The 14,740-nt window shown below is 44.2% G+C and overlaps 1 protein-coding gene across 1 annotated transcript in view; it reads left to right on the forward strand.

The window, feature by feature from the left end:
• The window catches only part of SCFD2 (sec1 family domain containing 2), a 179,356-nt gene extending 166,299 nt beyond the window's left edge, over positions 1–13,057 (forward strand). Inside the window, exons 7-9 of the mRNA XM_088524794.1 lie at positions 1,929–2,063; positions 8,568–8,687; positions 12,775–13,057. Of these exons, the coding sequence (XP_088380920.1) occupies positions 1,929–2,063; positions 8,568–8,687; positions 12,775–12,867 (348 nt within the window). The 3' untranslated portion in view covers positions 12,868–13,057. The remainder of the gene's footprint in view (positions 1–1,928; positions 2,064–8,567; positions 8,688–12,774) is intronic.
• The last annotated feature ends 1,683 nt before the right edge of the window (positions 13,058–14,740 follow it).

Below are 14,740 nucleotides of genomic sequence, written 5' to 3' on the forward strand. Positions count from 1 at the left end.
ATCATAGCTAAAAATGGCAGGTGATTTTCATATCTGTCTTTTAGTATCTGTGTATCCAAATTTGATCATTTTGAAGGGACTGACTTTTAGTGTGTGGAAATTCAGGCATGCAAAATCATAGCACATTTTTAACATCTTTAGAATAAATAGCTATGACTAAAGTCAGATGATATTTACCCTTTTAATTTCGTGAAGCTCTCTGTTTAGCTGTGGTTTTGATCTTTGCTTCAAATATTTCGTTTGTAACGTCTTTCTGATCTTCTGCAGTACAATGAAAATATTAAACAGATTTTTGTACGTAGAACTTCATGCTTGCATGTACATTTTCAAACATTTATTGCGTGACTAGATTTGGCACAAATCTTGGCATGTTCTACTGAAAGACACTGCAGCTAATGTCTCTTGTAACTTGCTTTGTTGGCTCAATTAAAAATTATGCTCTTGTGTTGTGAGAAGGACTAGAAGAGTTCTATAAATCTTTGCTGACAGAATTGTTTTCAAAAAATGTAGGTTTTGTTTCTCACTGTAAACCGGTAGATGAAAAATATCTTTAATTACTGAGAGTACTTTAAAAATTTAGCTCCAAGTTATATAACCTTCTTGCTTTTATTTTCCATCCCTTTTTATGCTTATCAAGCATGATGGCTCTTGTAGATGTCCTCCCTGCAAAATGAATGACGTAACACTCGATCTTTTAAAGAAATCTAGGAATGATGCATTCCTGGACTGGTTCCAAAAAGAAAAATAAAGTACTAATTTGAAAGCTGCTAATTTTCTCAGACTGTTGCGCTTCCTGAAACCATGCGGTTCTGCTGCAGTTTTGGCAAAATTGTGAAAGTAGCAAGCTGATACCGGATCTACAAAACTGAGCAATGCAGAATTTTCATTGAAGAGGATCTTTCCCTGATTCTCCAAAATTTTCATCTTTTAAGGGTGGCAGAATGGTTCAGACCATGCATAAAGGGGTCTGAACATTTCTGGACTATTAACTCATGTTCAGCACAGGTTAGTGTGTCTGGAAAGAGATCAGATACAAGTGCTTGATGCTCTGAAAAGAATTGGGTGTTGCAGTTTGCTTTCTGGATAGATTTCTATGTCGCTTGGAAAACTTACACTTTCAAGTATGTTGCTCTATCTGCTTTCTTTTCTTACTTTGTTGATTGTATCAGAATTTAGGCAAAAGAAATTACCGATATTGGCAGGGTGGTTTGGTCTTTTTTCACAAGACTTTCCACAGGAGCAAGTTGAGCAAGTTTGTTTTGGTTTGTTTTGGTTTGGTTTTTTTGCATGCCTTGGCCATGGAGGTTGAAGGAGTAATAAGGCTTCTTGGTTCTGCTCTGCCAGGAGGGAGAAACAAGCAGGTTGCCTCCTACTCAGCCCTGCTGATATCCAGGCTTCAGTCATGACATGACACTTACCATATCGTGACAGGTGTTTGAGGGAAGGCAGCAGTGGGCCAGTAAGCAAACCCTCCTAAAAATCCCTATTTAGATGTTTTACAAAGGAGATTTTCCAGTGGGAATTTAGATGTTCCAAAGAGGATGAGACTTTTGGGTGTGTGCAATGAGCAGCAGAGCATCATCCTTATGGTTACCCTTTTCCATATTGTTAAAGGACTGGGGAAATTAGAAGCCTCACTTTCTTCTTTGCTTCTGTTCACTTGTATCCCTGTACACCCTGTATCCACTCACAGGGTAGAGAAAATGTGTGACTGTCTTCCTGTCTTTCCAGTTTGCACATGCTAAGTTTGCACATCTGCTGTTAAGGTCCCAGAGATCACCGCTGCTTCAGTCATTTCTCTGAAGTCTCTGAGCAGTTTTCTTTCTAGAATAAATATTTTCTTTCCTTTAATGGAAATACAGCATTTAGAAAAGCAGCAGTACAAGGCTTGGCAGCTTTACTCACAATATGCTATTCTTTTTGTACAGGCTTCTTACAAACCTCTGCTGAAACAGGTAGTGGAAGAGATCTGTAATTCTGATCGACCTGATCCTGTTGATATTGAGCATGTGTCGTCAGGCCTCACTGATCTCCTTAAAACTGGATTCAGCATGTTCATGAAGGTAAGCCAGGCTTCCCGAGCCCATCTGTAGGATTTTCCAAAGATCAGAGCGTAACCATGCAATTATGTATTTTATGTACCTGAACTGATATTGTTCAGAAGAACCTCGGCGGCAATTACGAGAGTTGAATCCTTATGGGGAGCTCGAGATTCATTGCAGGCACAGAATGGGCAGCCCCTACAGAAACAAAACAAGAGGAATGGAGCAGAACGGACATCTGAGAAGGGTTGTTTCAGAGCAAGTTAGTCTGAGGCACAAAATCTCATGTGCCTGAAGTGCTGCCTTCAGCAGTCTCCACCTAGCATTGCAGTGGATTTTCAAAATGCCCTGAAACAGAAGAGGGTAGCTGTAGAAACAGGGACTCAGTGTTCTTTCTATTCATGTATGAGAACTGAAAAAAAAAAAGATGCAGCTTCTCCAAAAATAGTCGAAGACAGTTGCTGAACTGTCAGAGTAAGCAAGCTGGTGCACACAAGTGATTTCTGAAATAACTGATTGTATTTACCAGTAATTCTCACAGTTGCATTTGTTTCATGGTATTTGGTTTTATTTTTTTAAGCAGGAACATAGCTTTTTAGCAGGAACATGGCTTTCTTTGCCAAAAAGCAACAGCAAGAAATATATGTATTCCAGAAAGTCTGAATGTTCGTATGTACCTGTGTCTCTGTGTGTCACAGAAGTAAATACAGAGATATCCAACTCACAGAGACCCCCGTTGCACTTTCTGCTGCATTAACATCAAACAGAATACGCCAAAGGCAGGATTAACTGAGATCCAAACAGATGGGGGTTCAGGGAAGCAGTGAGGCAGGATCCATCAGCCTGACAGCCAGTGTCTCCATTTCTAGTAACTAGTCAGGGGAGGAAGAGGAGGAGGTAGCCTTGTGGAGGTTTGCAGAAAGCTCCTCACAGGCTGGAGGCAGAACACAGGAAAGAACACAAAATATGTTTTTGAGAATGTAACAAATGGTCAGTGAGGGATCATAGTTATAGGATGAATTTTCTATATGAGAGGATTAAACTTTTCTATACAGAACAGACAAGTTGACAGCTTGAGAAAGGTCTCTTCCCTGCCTCTTTCTCCATCAAGATGTGACAGGCATGAAAAGCATTGAAATAAAAGGCAAGCAGCTTCTATTAGATGTGAAAGAAAAGTAGAGTATTGTAGAGAACTGTAAGAATATTGTAAGATGATAAAAATATTGGATGCATATGTGATGTAAAATCTGTGTTTTATCTGTACAAGAAGAGTGTTGTACCAATGGAAACCTGACCAGGCAGGTAGATAAAAGACTGATCTCTGAGATGCTATGTACTTAGTATCTACAAGATTTAAGCAATCTGTATTTTTGAAGACCTGGAGAGAGTTTTAAGATGATGGCAGATTAATAGGCCTATTAAGAGTAAGATGATTGGTATCCATAGCACCTGAAAAGTAAAGAGCAAAAGACTTAAAATACTAATTAAGTCAAACTAAGCATAGCTAGACCACCAGACCACCACGAAGAGATGTTAGGGACAGGTTTATTTTGGAGAAGAGGAAACCAATCTGAGTTAGAGAGGTGGGTCAGCACAGGGATGGTAGCTGGATGTACGTCCAAATTGCCAGCAGATTAGTGGGAGAAAAGGCAAGAGAGAAGAAAAAAAAAGAAAGAAAGAAAAAAGGACCTGCTAAGGCTGCTTTGAAGGACAGCAGGAGTGATGAGTAAGGACACAAGCTGAGAGTCATTTAGAGAGGCAAGCAAAGGTTATTGTTATTTCATTGCAGGAGTATCAAGACAATCTCATAAAGTCAGGTTGGACTCTCTGAAATGTTTATCATCTGAAAAGTCAGTGTGAGCTCAGGTTTCCTCGGTCCTGTGACATGTGCTGGCAAACTGCTCTAGCTCCTGAATTTCTGTCATGCAGAGAAGGTAGGGTCCTGCTACAGCATGAAGAATAGGAAAAACAAGAAAAAGCAGTGAAAGAAAAGCAGAGGACAGAAAGCAGGAGATGAAATAAAACAAAGGTGAAATCTTCCTCTTTCTTGTCCTTCCCTCGTTCTTATTTTTCTTTCTTTTAGGCTGCTGTGGTTAGTAAAACTTACATTAGGGGTAGAACGTTGTACTTGCTTAGAAGGAGGGAACTGCTGTGTTCCAGACTACTGTTTAAATAAAAGTCCTGTGCTGGAATTTCTCCGCTGTCAAGGGGGTGTGGGATGAGCAGCACCCTGCCAGTAGCCTCTGAGTTGTGGGGAAACCTGCCCCAAGGAGGTGCAGACGTGGGTATCTGGAGGAGGCTGCAGAGACCCAAACCGAGCCCAGGCTGCTCTCCACACAGCAGTGAGAGCTGTGGGTTGTGTCTGAGCAAACACGGTGCTGCCTCTGCTCCAATGGGTGCAAACACAGATTCAAAAAGCAAAGAAATACATATCTGGGGGGGCAAATGGACATCAAGGAGGCACCGAAAGAGAAGTGCCACTGGGACAGATATGTGCCATCTTCCAGCCCCTCTCCATCTTTTGCTCTCTCTCTTCCCTGTTTCCAGTCTTGTTTGTGCTAAAAAAAAAAAAAAAAGGCTCTTTAATTTTTGTGCGATCTAAGTCTTTCTTATCAGTATTTTCTGCTGGTCTTGCTGTGCTTGTAACCTTTTTCCTTTGTGCCAATTTAGATGTTTCTGTTTTCTTTGAGAGCTTTTCAGCCATGCTTATTGCACCAAGTACCTGCATCTCTGCCGGTAATAAAAATGTTGTATTGTAAGGAATATATATTGTAAGGAATATATAACAGCAGAGCAAGTGAACGTTATGTAGGATAAGTAGTTCATGATCATCACTTACCTCACAAATGTGTGTTCTCGCTTACTCATTTAGTTTATAGTTTGGCGTGTTAACTAGTGCTCCAATACTGTGTGAATGAGTTTCTGACCAGCCTGTATTTCTCCCACAAGAGGGTCTTTTCTATTTACTGCAGCATCAGCACTGTAATTATTTCATGGAGTTCCTTGCATTTATGTTTCCTCTTCAATTCCTGAATATAAATGCCGACTCAAATGAAAGTGCTTCAGTAAGTGATAAAAGCAGCTTTTGGTGTCCCAGATATATCAGGCTGCAGCCCCCTCCTGCAAAACTGCTACACAAAAACAGACTTAATTTCTTATTCAAGTCCTGCCTCCTAAGGCAGTCCTTTGGCATAGGTAACCCTCGTTTTTAAATTGCCTCGTGTCAGAAAACAGTATTTGAGAATGCGCAAAGAGTTTGAATGACTGAGCTGCTCTCAAAGGAGACTTTCCCTCTCCTGTTACAGTTAAATGCCTCTCTTATCTGAAGGACTCAAATTTGTTAAATCAGAGAGGAATGTTAAAGGTACCTCTCATCCAAGAGCATTTCCCTGGCTAATGTGTTTGTCCTGAAGGTTCCGTAAATAGAGGCAAAGGAGCCCAAGGGGGGATGCAGATGCCCAAAGGAGTTATACAGAGGGAAAGGCCTCCATGCCTTACGGATTCCGCTTTTTACTGCAACTCCAGACCACATGCGGTTCATGATGATCTAAGCGAGACCCCTTCACTGATAGCAAGTGATAGCACAGCAGTCTAGATGCAGAAGATTGATGCATTTTCCTGTTACTTTCTCCAGCTATCCAGCTGCATGGATTGGTGTGTGACTGATCACAAGTGACACGCACCAGTGCTGGTTTCCTGCTCGGAGGAAGCCCTTGTAGGCCAGTCGGAGCGGTTTCTGCTGACTTTCAGTGGAAAGGGCAGTATTTGCTCAGAGTTTTTGGTCAGAGCACTTCCCAGCACAGCAGCAGACCTTGCTGTCTGCCCGGCACCATGCGGCAGCACGAGCCGTGTCGCGTGCTGGGGGGACAGTCCGCGAGGGCACAGTCAGCAGCTCACCAGGTTTGGAGTGTATCTCTGTGGTGCCTGGGCTTATCACAGCTAGGAGCTTTTCAGGGTTTAGTTTCTTCTCAGTCTTCTCAATTTCCCGAGATAACTGTGCCCATCATTTTTAATGCGTGGCATTTTGCACCAAAAGTGAATTTCATTCAGGAATTTTTGCAAAATTAAAATCTTACATTAACTGGGATTTGCAGGACCTGAAAATGTCCTGAAACAAACAATTCTTAGGAGTATTCCAGTATGTGCATGTGGCTTTTTGCTGAGGTTCATTTCAGTTCTTCTTCTGCATTACAGAAATGAGATGTGTTTAGCTACATAGAGTCAGTTCCTTCCAAAGGGACAGCCTTGGGTGGCTGTATTATCAAACAAAAAATCTTGGCAGAAACTTACGTTCTTAATCCAGCCAGATAGTTTGTAGAGCATTGTCCTCCCTCAAAACATTCGTGCATAGCATAAGAAAATTGCAGATTCCAAAACCCTTTTCATTGCATCTTTAATTTAATTTAGAGTTTGCATGCCTAATAGTATTTTTAATATGCATTTCTGGAATTTGTGGTCTGAGCTTGAGGAAAATATTAAGTTTTATGCAGGGAACGTGTTTGGATCTAGGCTTATTTTGACTGAAGGAAATGATTTGTCAAGATACTTTCTCTTCTCTATGGAAATGAAGGCCTGTGTTTTCTAATTAATATTCCTATGTTGGATGTCCATACAGTTTTTCAATGTTATACATGCATTCTTATGATGAATTGTCACTAGAAAAGGTATTACAAAAGCTACCTTAATCAGTAGGAAGCTTCTGGAGTTTGAGGTCTTTATGTAAGAGTCTTCATGGAATGGAGTGGTTTGCTCTGGTGACAAGACTAAGAGTGGAATGGAGCCTGCAAAAGGAATAAACACTCTAATTTCTCTGTTGCCTTGAGGCACAGTACCACAGCATTTTGTTTTGCCAACTTTCATGTTCATCATCTCTGCAGTTAGTTCTTTAACCCTGTTTCACTGCTTACAGTAATTATGACATGAATTACTTTAATATTTGAGCAAGTAACAGTTCCAGCGACCTTCTTTTTAGGTAAATATTTAGATCTTACTCAAACTCCACATGGTATCTGTAATTAAGGGGTGAGCTTTTTTTCCTCTTAAGGTTAATGCTGTGTTTTATTCAGGTAATAAGAAGTGTAACATGGGAGAAAAGGGTAATATGGGGAGGTGGATAAAGAGAATCTTTGTAAGGTCTCGTGTATTGATTTAATTGCTCTTGTAGTCTAAATGAAGGCTGTTAAATGTAGCATCAGAATTGCAGGATCTGTGGAATTGTAGTATGTGTGCAATCAGTACCGTCGTGTGAATGAAAATGGCTAGGAGAGATGGCGAGATTAAGAGAATAACTCTCAGCACACAAATACCCAGCTCAGCAATGCCTCCGCCTGAGGCTTTTTGTACAGACTGCAGACTCCCGAGGAGCTCGAGAGCTGTGTGCCTGGGGAGCAGCGGTTAACAGGGAGTGCAGCCAAGGAGCAGCCAGCCTGGAGACGAGGTACAGGACGGGCACAAAGAGGAGCAGAAGAATCAAAAGATGTAAGAGGGCAGCCGCGGTGGCGGTGGAAGCGGGGGAACCGCGCTGCGCCCGGGCACGGAGGCACCTGCTCTCCTCCGCCGAGCGAGCGCGGCCGAAAACCCGCGCGGCAGCGAGGAGAGGGGGCAGAGAGGCTGCAAGAGCGAGCGGAACCGTTCTCTCTGCCACGCTCCAGAGCCAAACGTTTGGAGTGCTTCGTACTCGAAGGCAGGTGGTGTTGCAACCAGAGCGATTGCCCAGGCTGGGCTGGCCTGGCCCTGCGAGGCTCCGCGGCGCCGGGCGCTGTCCATGGCGTTATCCGTGCAGTGAGTGCTGTGGGGAAGGAGAGAGGGCGAGCACCCAGCAAACTGATCGTGCTTTTAGAAATGCTTTGGGGGAACTAACGGAAAGGATTACCCTCGCGTTTAGAAACAGAACGAAGCGTTATCGAGTCTAAGCTGGAATAGAATGTTGGCACCATTTTAATGATAATTAGGAAAAAGAAAAAAAGGAAAAAGGATTTTGTTTGGGCTAAAATTTTCCTAACTAGTTATGCCCCAGTCAGAGAAATATTGAAAACTTTGAAGTGAAATGAGCTAAAACTGATCTGCCACAATAATGAACCTGATTTATTTTCATTGGTCTAATTGTGAAGGATCGTACATTGCACTGATGAAAAAACATTATTTATGATTCTTTCCATTACTGACCTCAGGCAGGGATTCTCACATGTTTAGACTAGACCCCTTCTGCTAGATCATAATTTACCCCTCATTCCTTAAAGCCCTAAGCACATGTGTATCCAAACTATGTGTCTACTCAAGTACTGCCCACCCACTCCGGGAAAGGAAGGAAAGGAATGAAGAAAGAATGGCAGGAGACGAAATCAGACTTCATGGGAAGCTCCTGTAGATTTCAGACTCCATATCCCTGCAAATGTTCATTATTTCTAACCTGACGTTATTCTCCTTTGGTCTCCTGTTCCGTTGCTGTGGGAACGCAACCAGTGTCCCATGAAATTTTGGAGATAGAACGAGCAGCTACAAATAACGCTGTCTGTCATTTTACAGGTGAATCGCCCTCACCCTGGTGATCATCCTCTTCTGATTATCTACATGATTGGTGGAGTCACAGTCTCTGAAGTCAAAATGGTGAAGGACCTGGTAGCAGCACGCAAACCTGGTACCCAGGTAAAAAGAGCTCTAAATATACAGTTTCTGTCTGAACAAAAACTTAGAAAATTCATCAGCTAAAATTGATTGTAGTATTGGTACCAAATCTACACCAAGTCACAGCCATATGGACAGTAATGGTGTTAGGATTTTGCTGTGAAATATCCATCCATAACAAGTGTTCAGGCTCAAGGGTCTGTTTTTTCACGTGCTAGAGTCAGCAATTAAAGTTCCAACTCAGGTTGGAGGCTTGGCCTTCAGGTCAGATTAGCATTGTTCTGAAGGAGATCTCATAGTGTCTCAAAAGATGCATGTGTTGGAGTTCTTTCTAAGCAGAAACATTTTCTGTCCAAGCGGCTGCAAGCTCCTGGGTAGAGCATCTACCAGGCATAGTGCTAGGATGCCCAGAAAGGACCAAGGACCTGGGTACCATCCAGTGACCTGTCAGATGTAATGGACCACACGAGTTAATCAGCACTGCCGAGGAGCAAGATAGATTAGCCTGGATACAGCTCTACTGCCTCTGGACCAGATCGTGAGCCTCTGAGTGTCCTATTAGACATATCTGGACAGCCCCATCGAGTACATCAGTGAGCAGATAGGGCTCTCTGTCTGTTTAAGAGCCAGATAGGGGCAGAAAAGTTTTAGGATGAGAGGCTTAAAGAGAAAAGGCATGGGACCTAGGAGTCATACATAAAATTTTCAATTAAAAAGACTGTGTTCATCTTAGGATGCCAAAAATAGAATACTTCAGCCATGGCTGAAGGGCAGAGTTTACCAAGCAACCTGTGCTTTTGAACCCTCACAAGACTACCCCCATTACCCCTTTGCCCTCTCATTCCACTCCACTGATAAGTGGCTTGCACCTCTCCTCTGAAATCTTGACAAACAAGATCCATGTCTGGATACCCTAAACACTGACCCTCAGGCCGTTTTCCTTTTGTTTCTCTTCCAAGATTAAAATGCCAGCTGCCTCCTGCATGCAGGAGAGCGAGTGCAGCCGCCGAGAGGTCGGCCCCCTCCGGCACCCTGCCCACATCACAAAACCAGACCCTGTCCCAAGGAGGCTCTGGGCAGGACAGTCAGACACAAGTAAACAGGCAACATTTCACCAAGTTTTCTAAAAAATACCCATCCTTGGGAGGAAGATGGATGGGCTCCAGCAGCACCTAAGATGTTAGAAAGTGTTAATTGTGGAAGAACATGTACAAAAGCAACTGGCTGTCTGCTGGGTAGTGCAGATGTACAGGGTGATCCGAAAACGGCAGAAAGATGCAAGAAGTGCTGGGTAACCAGCTGCCTCATAAACGTAAGTGTGGTTTCCAAGGTGGCTTGTAGACATCCTGTTTTCTATTCCTATGGAAGTCAGATGCAATTAGTAAGAAATCACCAGCAGGATGCAGCCAACCAAGCTGACCCACCCCCAGATTTCATATGTGTTTTCCACATTTTAGTTTTCTTTGCAAAGCAGTCTTAAGCTGTGTTTTATAAGATTGAATACTAACTTTAAGCATTTTTTTTTCATCTGATAACACGTTTCTCCCCAGTTAGCCTGTTGCTAATCTCCTCAACACAGCGAATAAAATTCTTTTGCATCTTGAACAGGGATTGAACTGTGACACACTGATGGACAAGTTAATCCACTCCTTAAATGTATTAATATGCCTTGAAAGATAAGCACTGAGTTAACAAGCGAGTTGGTTGAAAACTATGCAGTAAGACTTCTGACTAACTTTCCAGGGGGAATTGAGGCTTGACAGTGGTGACACAGGATCTGGTGTTGCTTTGCTTTGGCTTAACCCTGGTGGCAGGTCACCCTCTGAGGCAGATTCCTGAAGAATTTTAAGCTTTTACTGCATCTTGCCCTTTGTCCAAATGTGCCATGGTAGAGGTGAAAAGACTTTAGGGGAGAGTCTAGAGGAGGAAGAAAAAGAAAAAAAAAGAAGCGGTTGTTTAAGTAAGTCTCCCGTGTAAAAATGTTTATGAGTTAGCTGGATTTACCTGGATTTCTGCTCTGCAGCTTGTGAATATGTGCCACCTGTTTGGGATTATTCTCTTTTCAAGACGCCAGGCATTTGTCTAACCCGAGCCAGAAGTGAACAGAGCCTCTATTCTGCAGTGCTCAGGCAATCAGCTCCGGGCATCGGGGCAGGAGGGAAGCGCTGGCCCCGCAGCCCTGTCCCGCTCAAACAACGCGCTGGCGTTGGCAGTAATTCCTGGCTCTGGAGAAGCAGGAAGGTGTGCGGGTACAAAACCAAAGAGCTGAATAAGGTGACAGAAAAGCTGACAGGATGCACTAATTATTCCAGCGTTTGTTTCTGGCCCCCATAGCTCAGCTGTCTGCGTGAGCAGCATCCCCTGTGTAGAGCATCAAAGGCAACCACAAAGTATTGCATAAGGAGAAGGTCTGCCAAGGCAATTTACCACCCTGAAGAGTTTTACCTTAAAAAAATAGAGCCATTTCTTTCCTGGACAGTTTACCCATTCTCTGTAAAAATGAGAGGACAACTAGTCATATTTATCTCCATGTAGAACCCTCACAGATAGCAGGGGGCAAGGAGGGAAGTCCCACACTATTTGGCTTTATCATTGCTCATAAGTTAAAGTTTGTGGTTCTCATTTTTCTGCCTGGGCTTGTTATCAATTGCACAAATCCCCTCGTAGTTTAATGGTAGGACTCCAGGATGAAATTGCTTTTATCTGGCAGTGGCTGCTGCTGTTGCTTGGCTTGTAGACCAAAACTCTGGGTAATGTGCCCCCTCGTGTTTTTCAGAATGAAGCTGGATGTTAAGGAGATGAGCACATACTGTGTTATACATTCCCACATAACATCAATAAGATGGTGCCAGCTTTTGGCACCTGCAAATTACAGAAATAGTTTTTCAGCCATAGGAAGCAGAAGAGAGAATCAGTGTCACTTTGCTGCAGATTCTGTGGGAAGATATGGGAAGAGGGGAAGCAACGGGGAGATGACAGCGGTACAAAGAGATCTGTAGTAATTTAACTCCAGATTCTTTTCATTATTTGAAGTGAAAAGATGAAAGAAAGAACAACATAAAGTTGAAATGTAGTACTACCAAATCCTAAACTGCATATGTCTCCTAAGTATTCCTTTAAAATCACCTGCACTATTAGACTCTACAGGCCACACATTAGAGCTCTGTGATGAAGAGCACAAGCAATTTAGTAACTGCTGTGGGAGACACACAGAAACACACTCACACAGTGTTGATGGTGCTTATGCTTCTCCTCCTTTCTTTGGGGGGAAGGAGCAAATCAGTTTGAAGTGGGCTAGTAAAATAAATCCGCTGCCACGTCTGCTTGATAGCCCTGCGTCCTGGCGGCGGTGACAGTGCTGAGTGAGGCGCTTTGGAGGAGCAGGTGTCCTGTGACTTTGGGAGCCACCTGGCCCTGCGTTAGCTCCTCGGTAGCCTGCCCTGCAGCCAAGCCCTTCGCCACAGCCCTGCGTGTTGCCTGTCACTCGAGAGAAACAGAGTCAGCGTGCGGCCACCAGCGCCCATCTTCCGTGTAGCGACAGGTCCATTCAGGGGCCCGTCCTGCGTTAAGAACTTAACAAACAAACACGGTGACGTCCCGAGAGTGTCCGAGGGTGAACTTGGATCTCGCTGTGCGGAACCAAGGGTGTCTTGTCTGAAGAGACGTTTCTCGAGCGGGGCTGGGGTCCCCTGGGCGCCGCAGCAGCACTTCTGCAGCGCTGGCCCTGCCTCAGACAGGGAGCAGGGGCTGCCAGGGCTGCTTTACCAGGAGGAAAGCGCTGCTGGAGCATCCAGCCTGGTGGGCAGCAAGTCCCTGGGGAAGGTGTGGGTGGAAGTGAATCCAAGCACACATTCCTTAAGGGTACAATGCTACAGGTCATTATGTTACTGTGGAGATTTAACTACAGGTATTAGCCAGCAGGCACTATCACTGGACAAGCTGTATTGCCCTGTCAGTAAGGAACAGAAACACACGCACAGCATAGTTAGTGTGGCATAAGCAAACAAAAAAAGAAGTGTGTGTGTGTGTGTGTGCACGTCTCGCTTATGCTGCCGTCAGTCTCAGAGCCCTCAGTTTTGATATGCTGTTTCTTTTCCCTCTTCTCCAGGTGCTCGTGCTGTCCCCAGCACTCCTGACACCACTGGGTGTTATCGAGATGTTGTTTGCCTCGAAGCATCTCCAGTCTGATACTGATATGTGACACAGGGGGATCTGTGGAGAAGATAAGTGATTGCTTTGGCTGGAAACATCAAATCCTTGGTCTGCCTCACTTTCCAGTATTCCCATCACTGAAATGAGGTGGAGCAGCAGGTTCCTGGCTGCAAGGAAACATGTGAAGTTTACAAAGAGCACTTAAAAATGGTTCAGTTGTCCAGTGACCAACACTCTCCTCTTTCTTTAAAGATAACATAGCGTGACCCTGAATCACGTAGTATACTCTGGCCTTCCCTCAGCCCCATGCAAGGCAAGCAAGGACAGCTGCTTGCAGTAATTCCCTAGAAAAGGGGAATGTGAGAAGTCCTGCCGGACCGCAGGCTGCTGCATTTGCCCTCCCTGAGCAGACGTTTTCTCTGTGAGCAATCCTGGAGGTTGCAGCGGGGTTGTTCCTGGTGGGAAATGCTGCTGAGGGAGGAAGGGGCTAGGGAAACCCACGCTCTTGGTCACGTTGCCTGGCGAAACACGCGTGCCTTACGGAGCACTAGCAGCCTCTGCTCTTGCTTCGTCCCTCCTGGCCACTGGTGCTCCCAGCTCCGCTGGTGGGAGCCGAGGAACGGAGCCAGGGTCAAGTGCGGTTACGTGGATCCTTCTCTCTCAGACCCCTAGTTCCTGCCCTGCTTTCTCCACCCACAGCTCCAGGAGTAAAGACTGTTTCTGATGGCACACTTCTCTCTAGTTTTGCACAGTAGGACATATGGGCTGTGATGATTTGATGTTAACCTGGAAAAATGTTCCTCTCACATGCATTTAAAAAAGGAAAAAAAAAAAATGTTCCCACTTCCAAGAGGCTGTGGTGGCAGATTCTTTATGAGCAGCTTTTGATTTGTGATCATGAAAGAGCTGCTACCAAACTCAGTTATGTAATTATTCTTCATAAAACTTTGATATAAGCCAGGATAAAAAAGCATCAGCCAGTAGATATCATGAGACTTCAAAATTGCAGCAGGAAATGGTGGAGCTGCAAAGCTGCATCCTCCTGGTTCATTCCAGAGACACTAAGACTGCAGCTTACATTGAGAATGTGAAAGTGAAATTATATATGAAATTTGCTCAATCGTAGCATTCTTTATTATGCCAAATGAATATAAAGAGGAAGTAGCTTTTTAACCTTTGTTCAGTAGCTAGCTTAAGTTCTCTTAAATGTTTATAATGGTCTTCAGAAAAGGCTGAATTTTGATTTAAACTCTCTCTTGAGTGGTTAGAAGGGAACAATGAACTAATTATAAAGCAGGGACAATGTTGCCTCTATGGTAAAGAGATTTATAAGAATCGCTATGGAATGGAGCTTTGTGCTATAAAAAATGAGAAATATTATGAGATTGTAATGTTAAAAGCTCAAGAAATATTTAACAGAGCAACTGGAAAGCAAATAGCCAGTCCCTATCTTTCTTGGTTTTTTTGGTTTCTTGTTTTTGGGGTTTTTTGTTTTGTTTTGTTTTCATTCTATACTGTTAATCTTAGAATATAGATGTTTTGGAAATTCTGCAGTCAATAAAGCAAAGCTGCTGTCTTTGAGCCCAGCCTCCGGCCTCTGCTCCTTCCCTGTGGCCACAGGGGCTGTACGTGGCCGTGTGGGCTGTACACGGCTGTGTGGGCTGTACATGGCCGTGCGGGGTGTACGTGGCCACACGGGCCGTACGTGGCCGTGCAGGGTGTACATGGTCTCGCGGGCTGTATGTGGCCACAGGGGCTGTACGTGGCCACAGGAGCTGTACGTGGCCACGCAGGCTGTACGTGGCCTTGCGGGCTGTACGTGACCATGCAGGGTGACATGGCCGTGTGGGCTGTACGTGGCCTCCTGGGCTGTACGTGGCCTTGCGGGCTGTACGTGACCATGCAGGGTGTACGTGGCCACG

The sequence above is a fragment of the Tinamus guttatus genome, unplaced genomic scaffold (genome assembly GCF_059628265.1).
Source record: "Tinamus guttatus ecotype Peru unplaced genomic scaffold, ASM5962826v1 Tinamus_guttatus_pri_ptg000213l, whole genome shotgun sequence".
NCBI lineage: Eukaryota > Metazoa > Chordata > Aves > Tinamiformes > Tinamidae > Tinamus > Tinamus guttatus.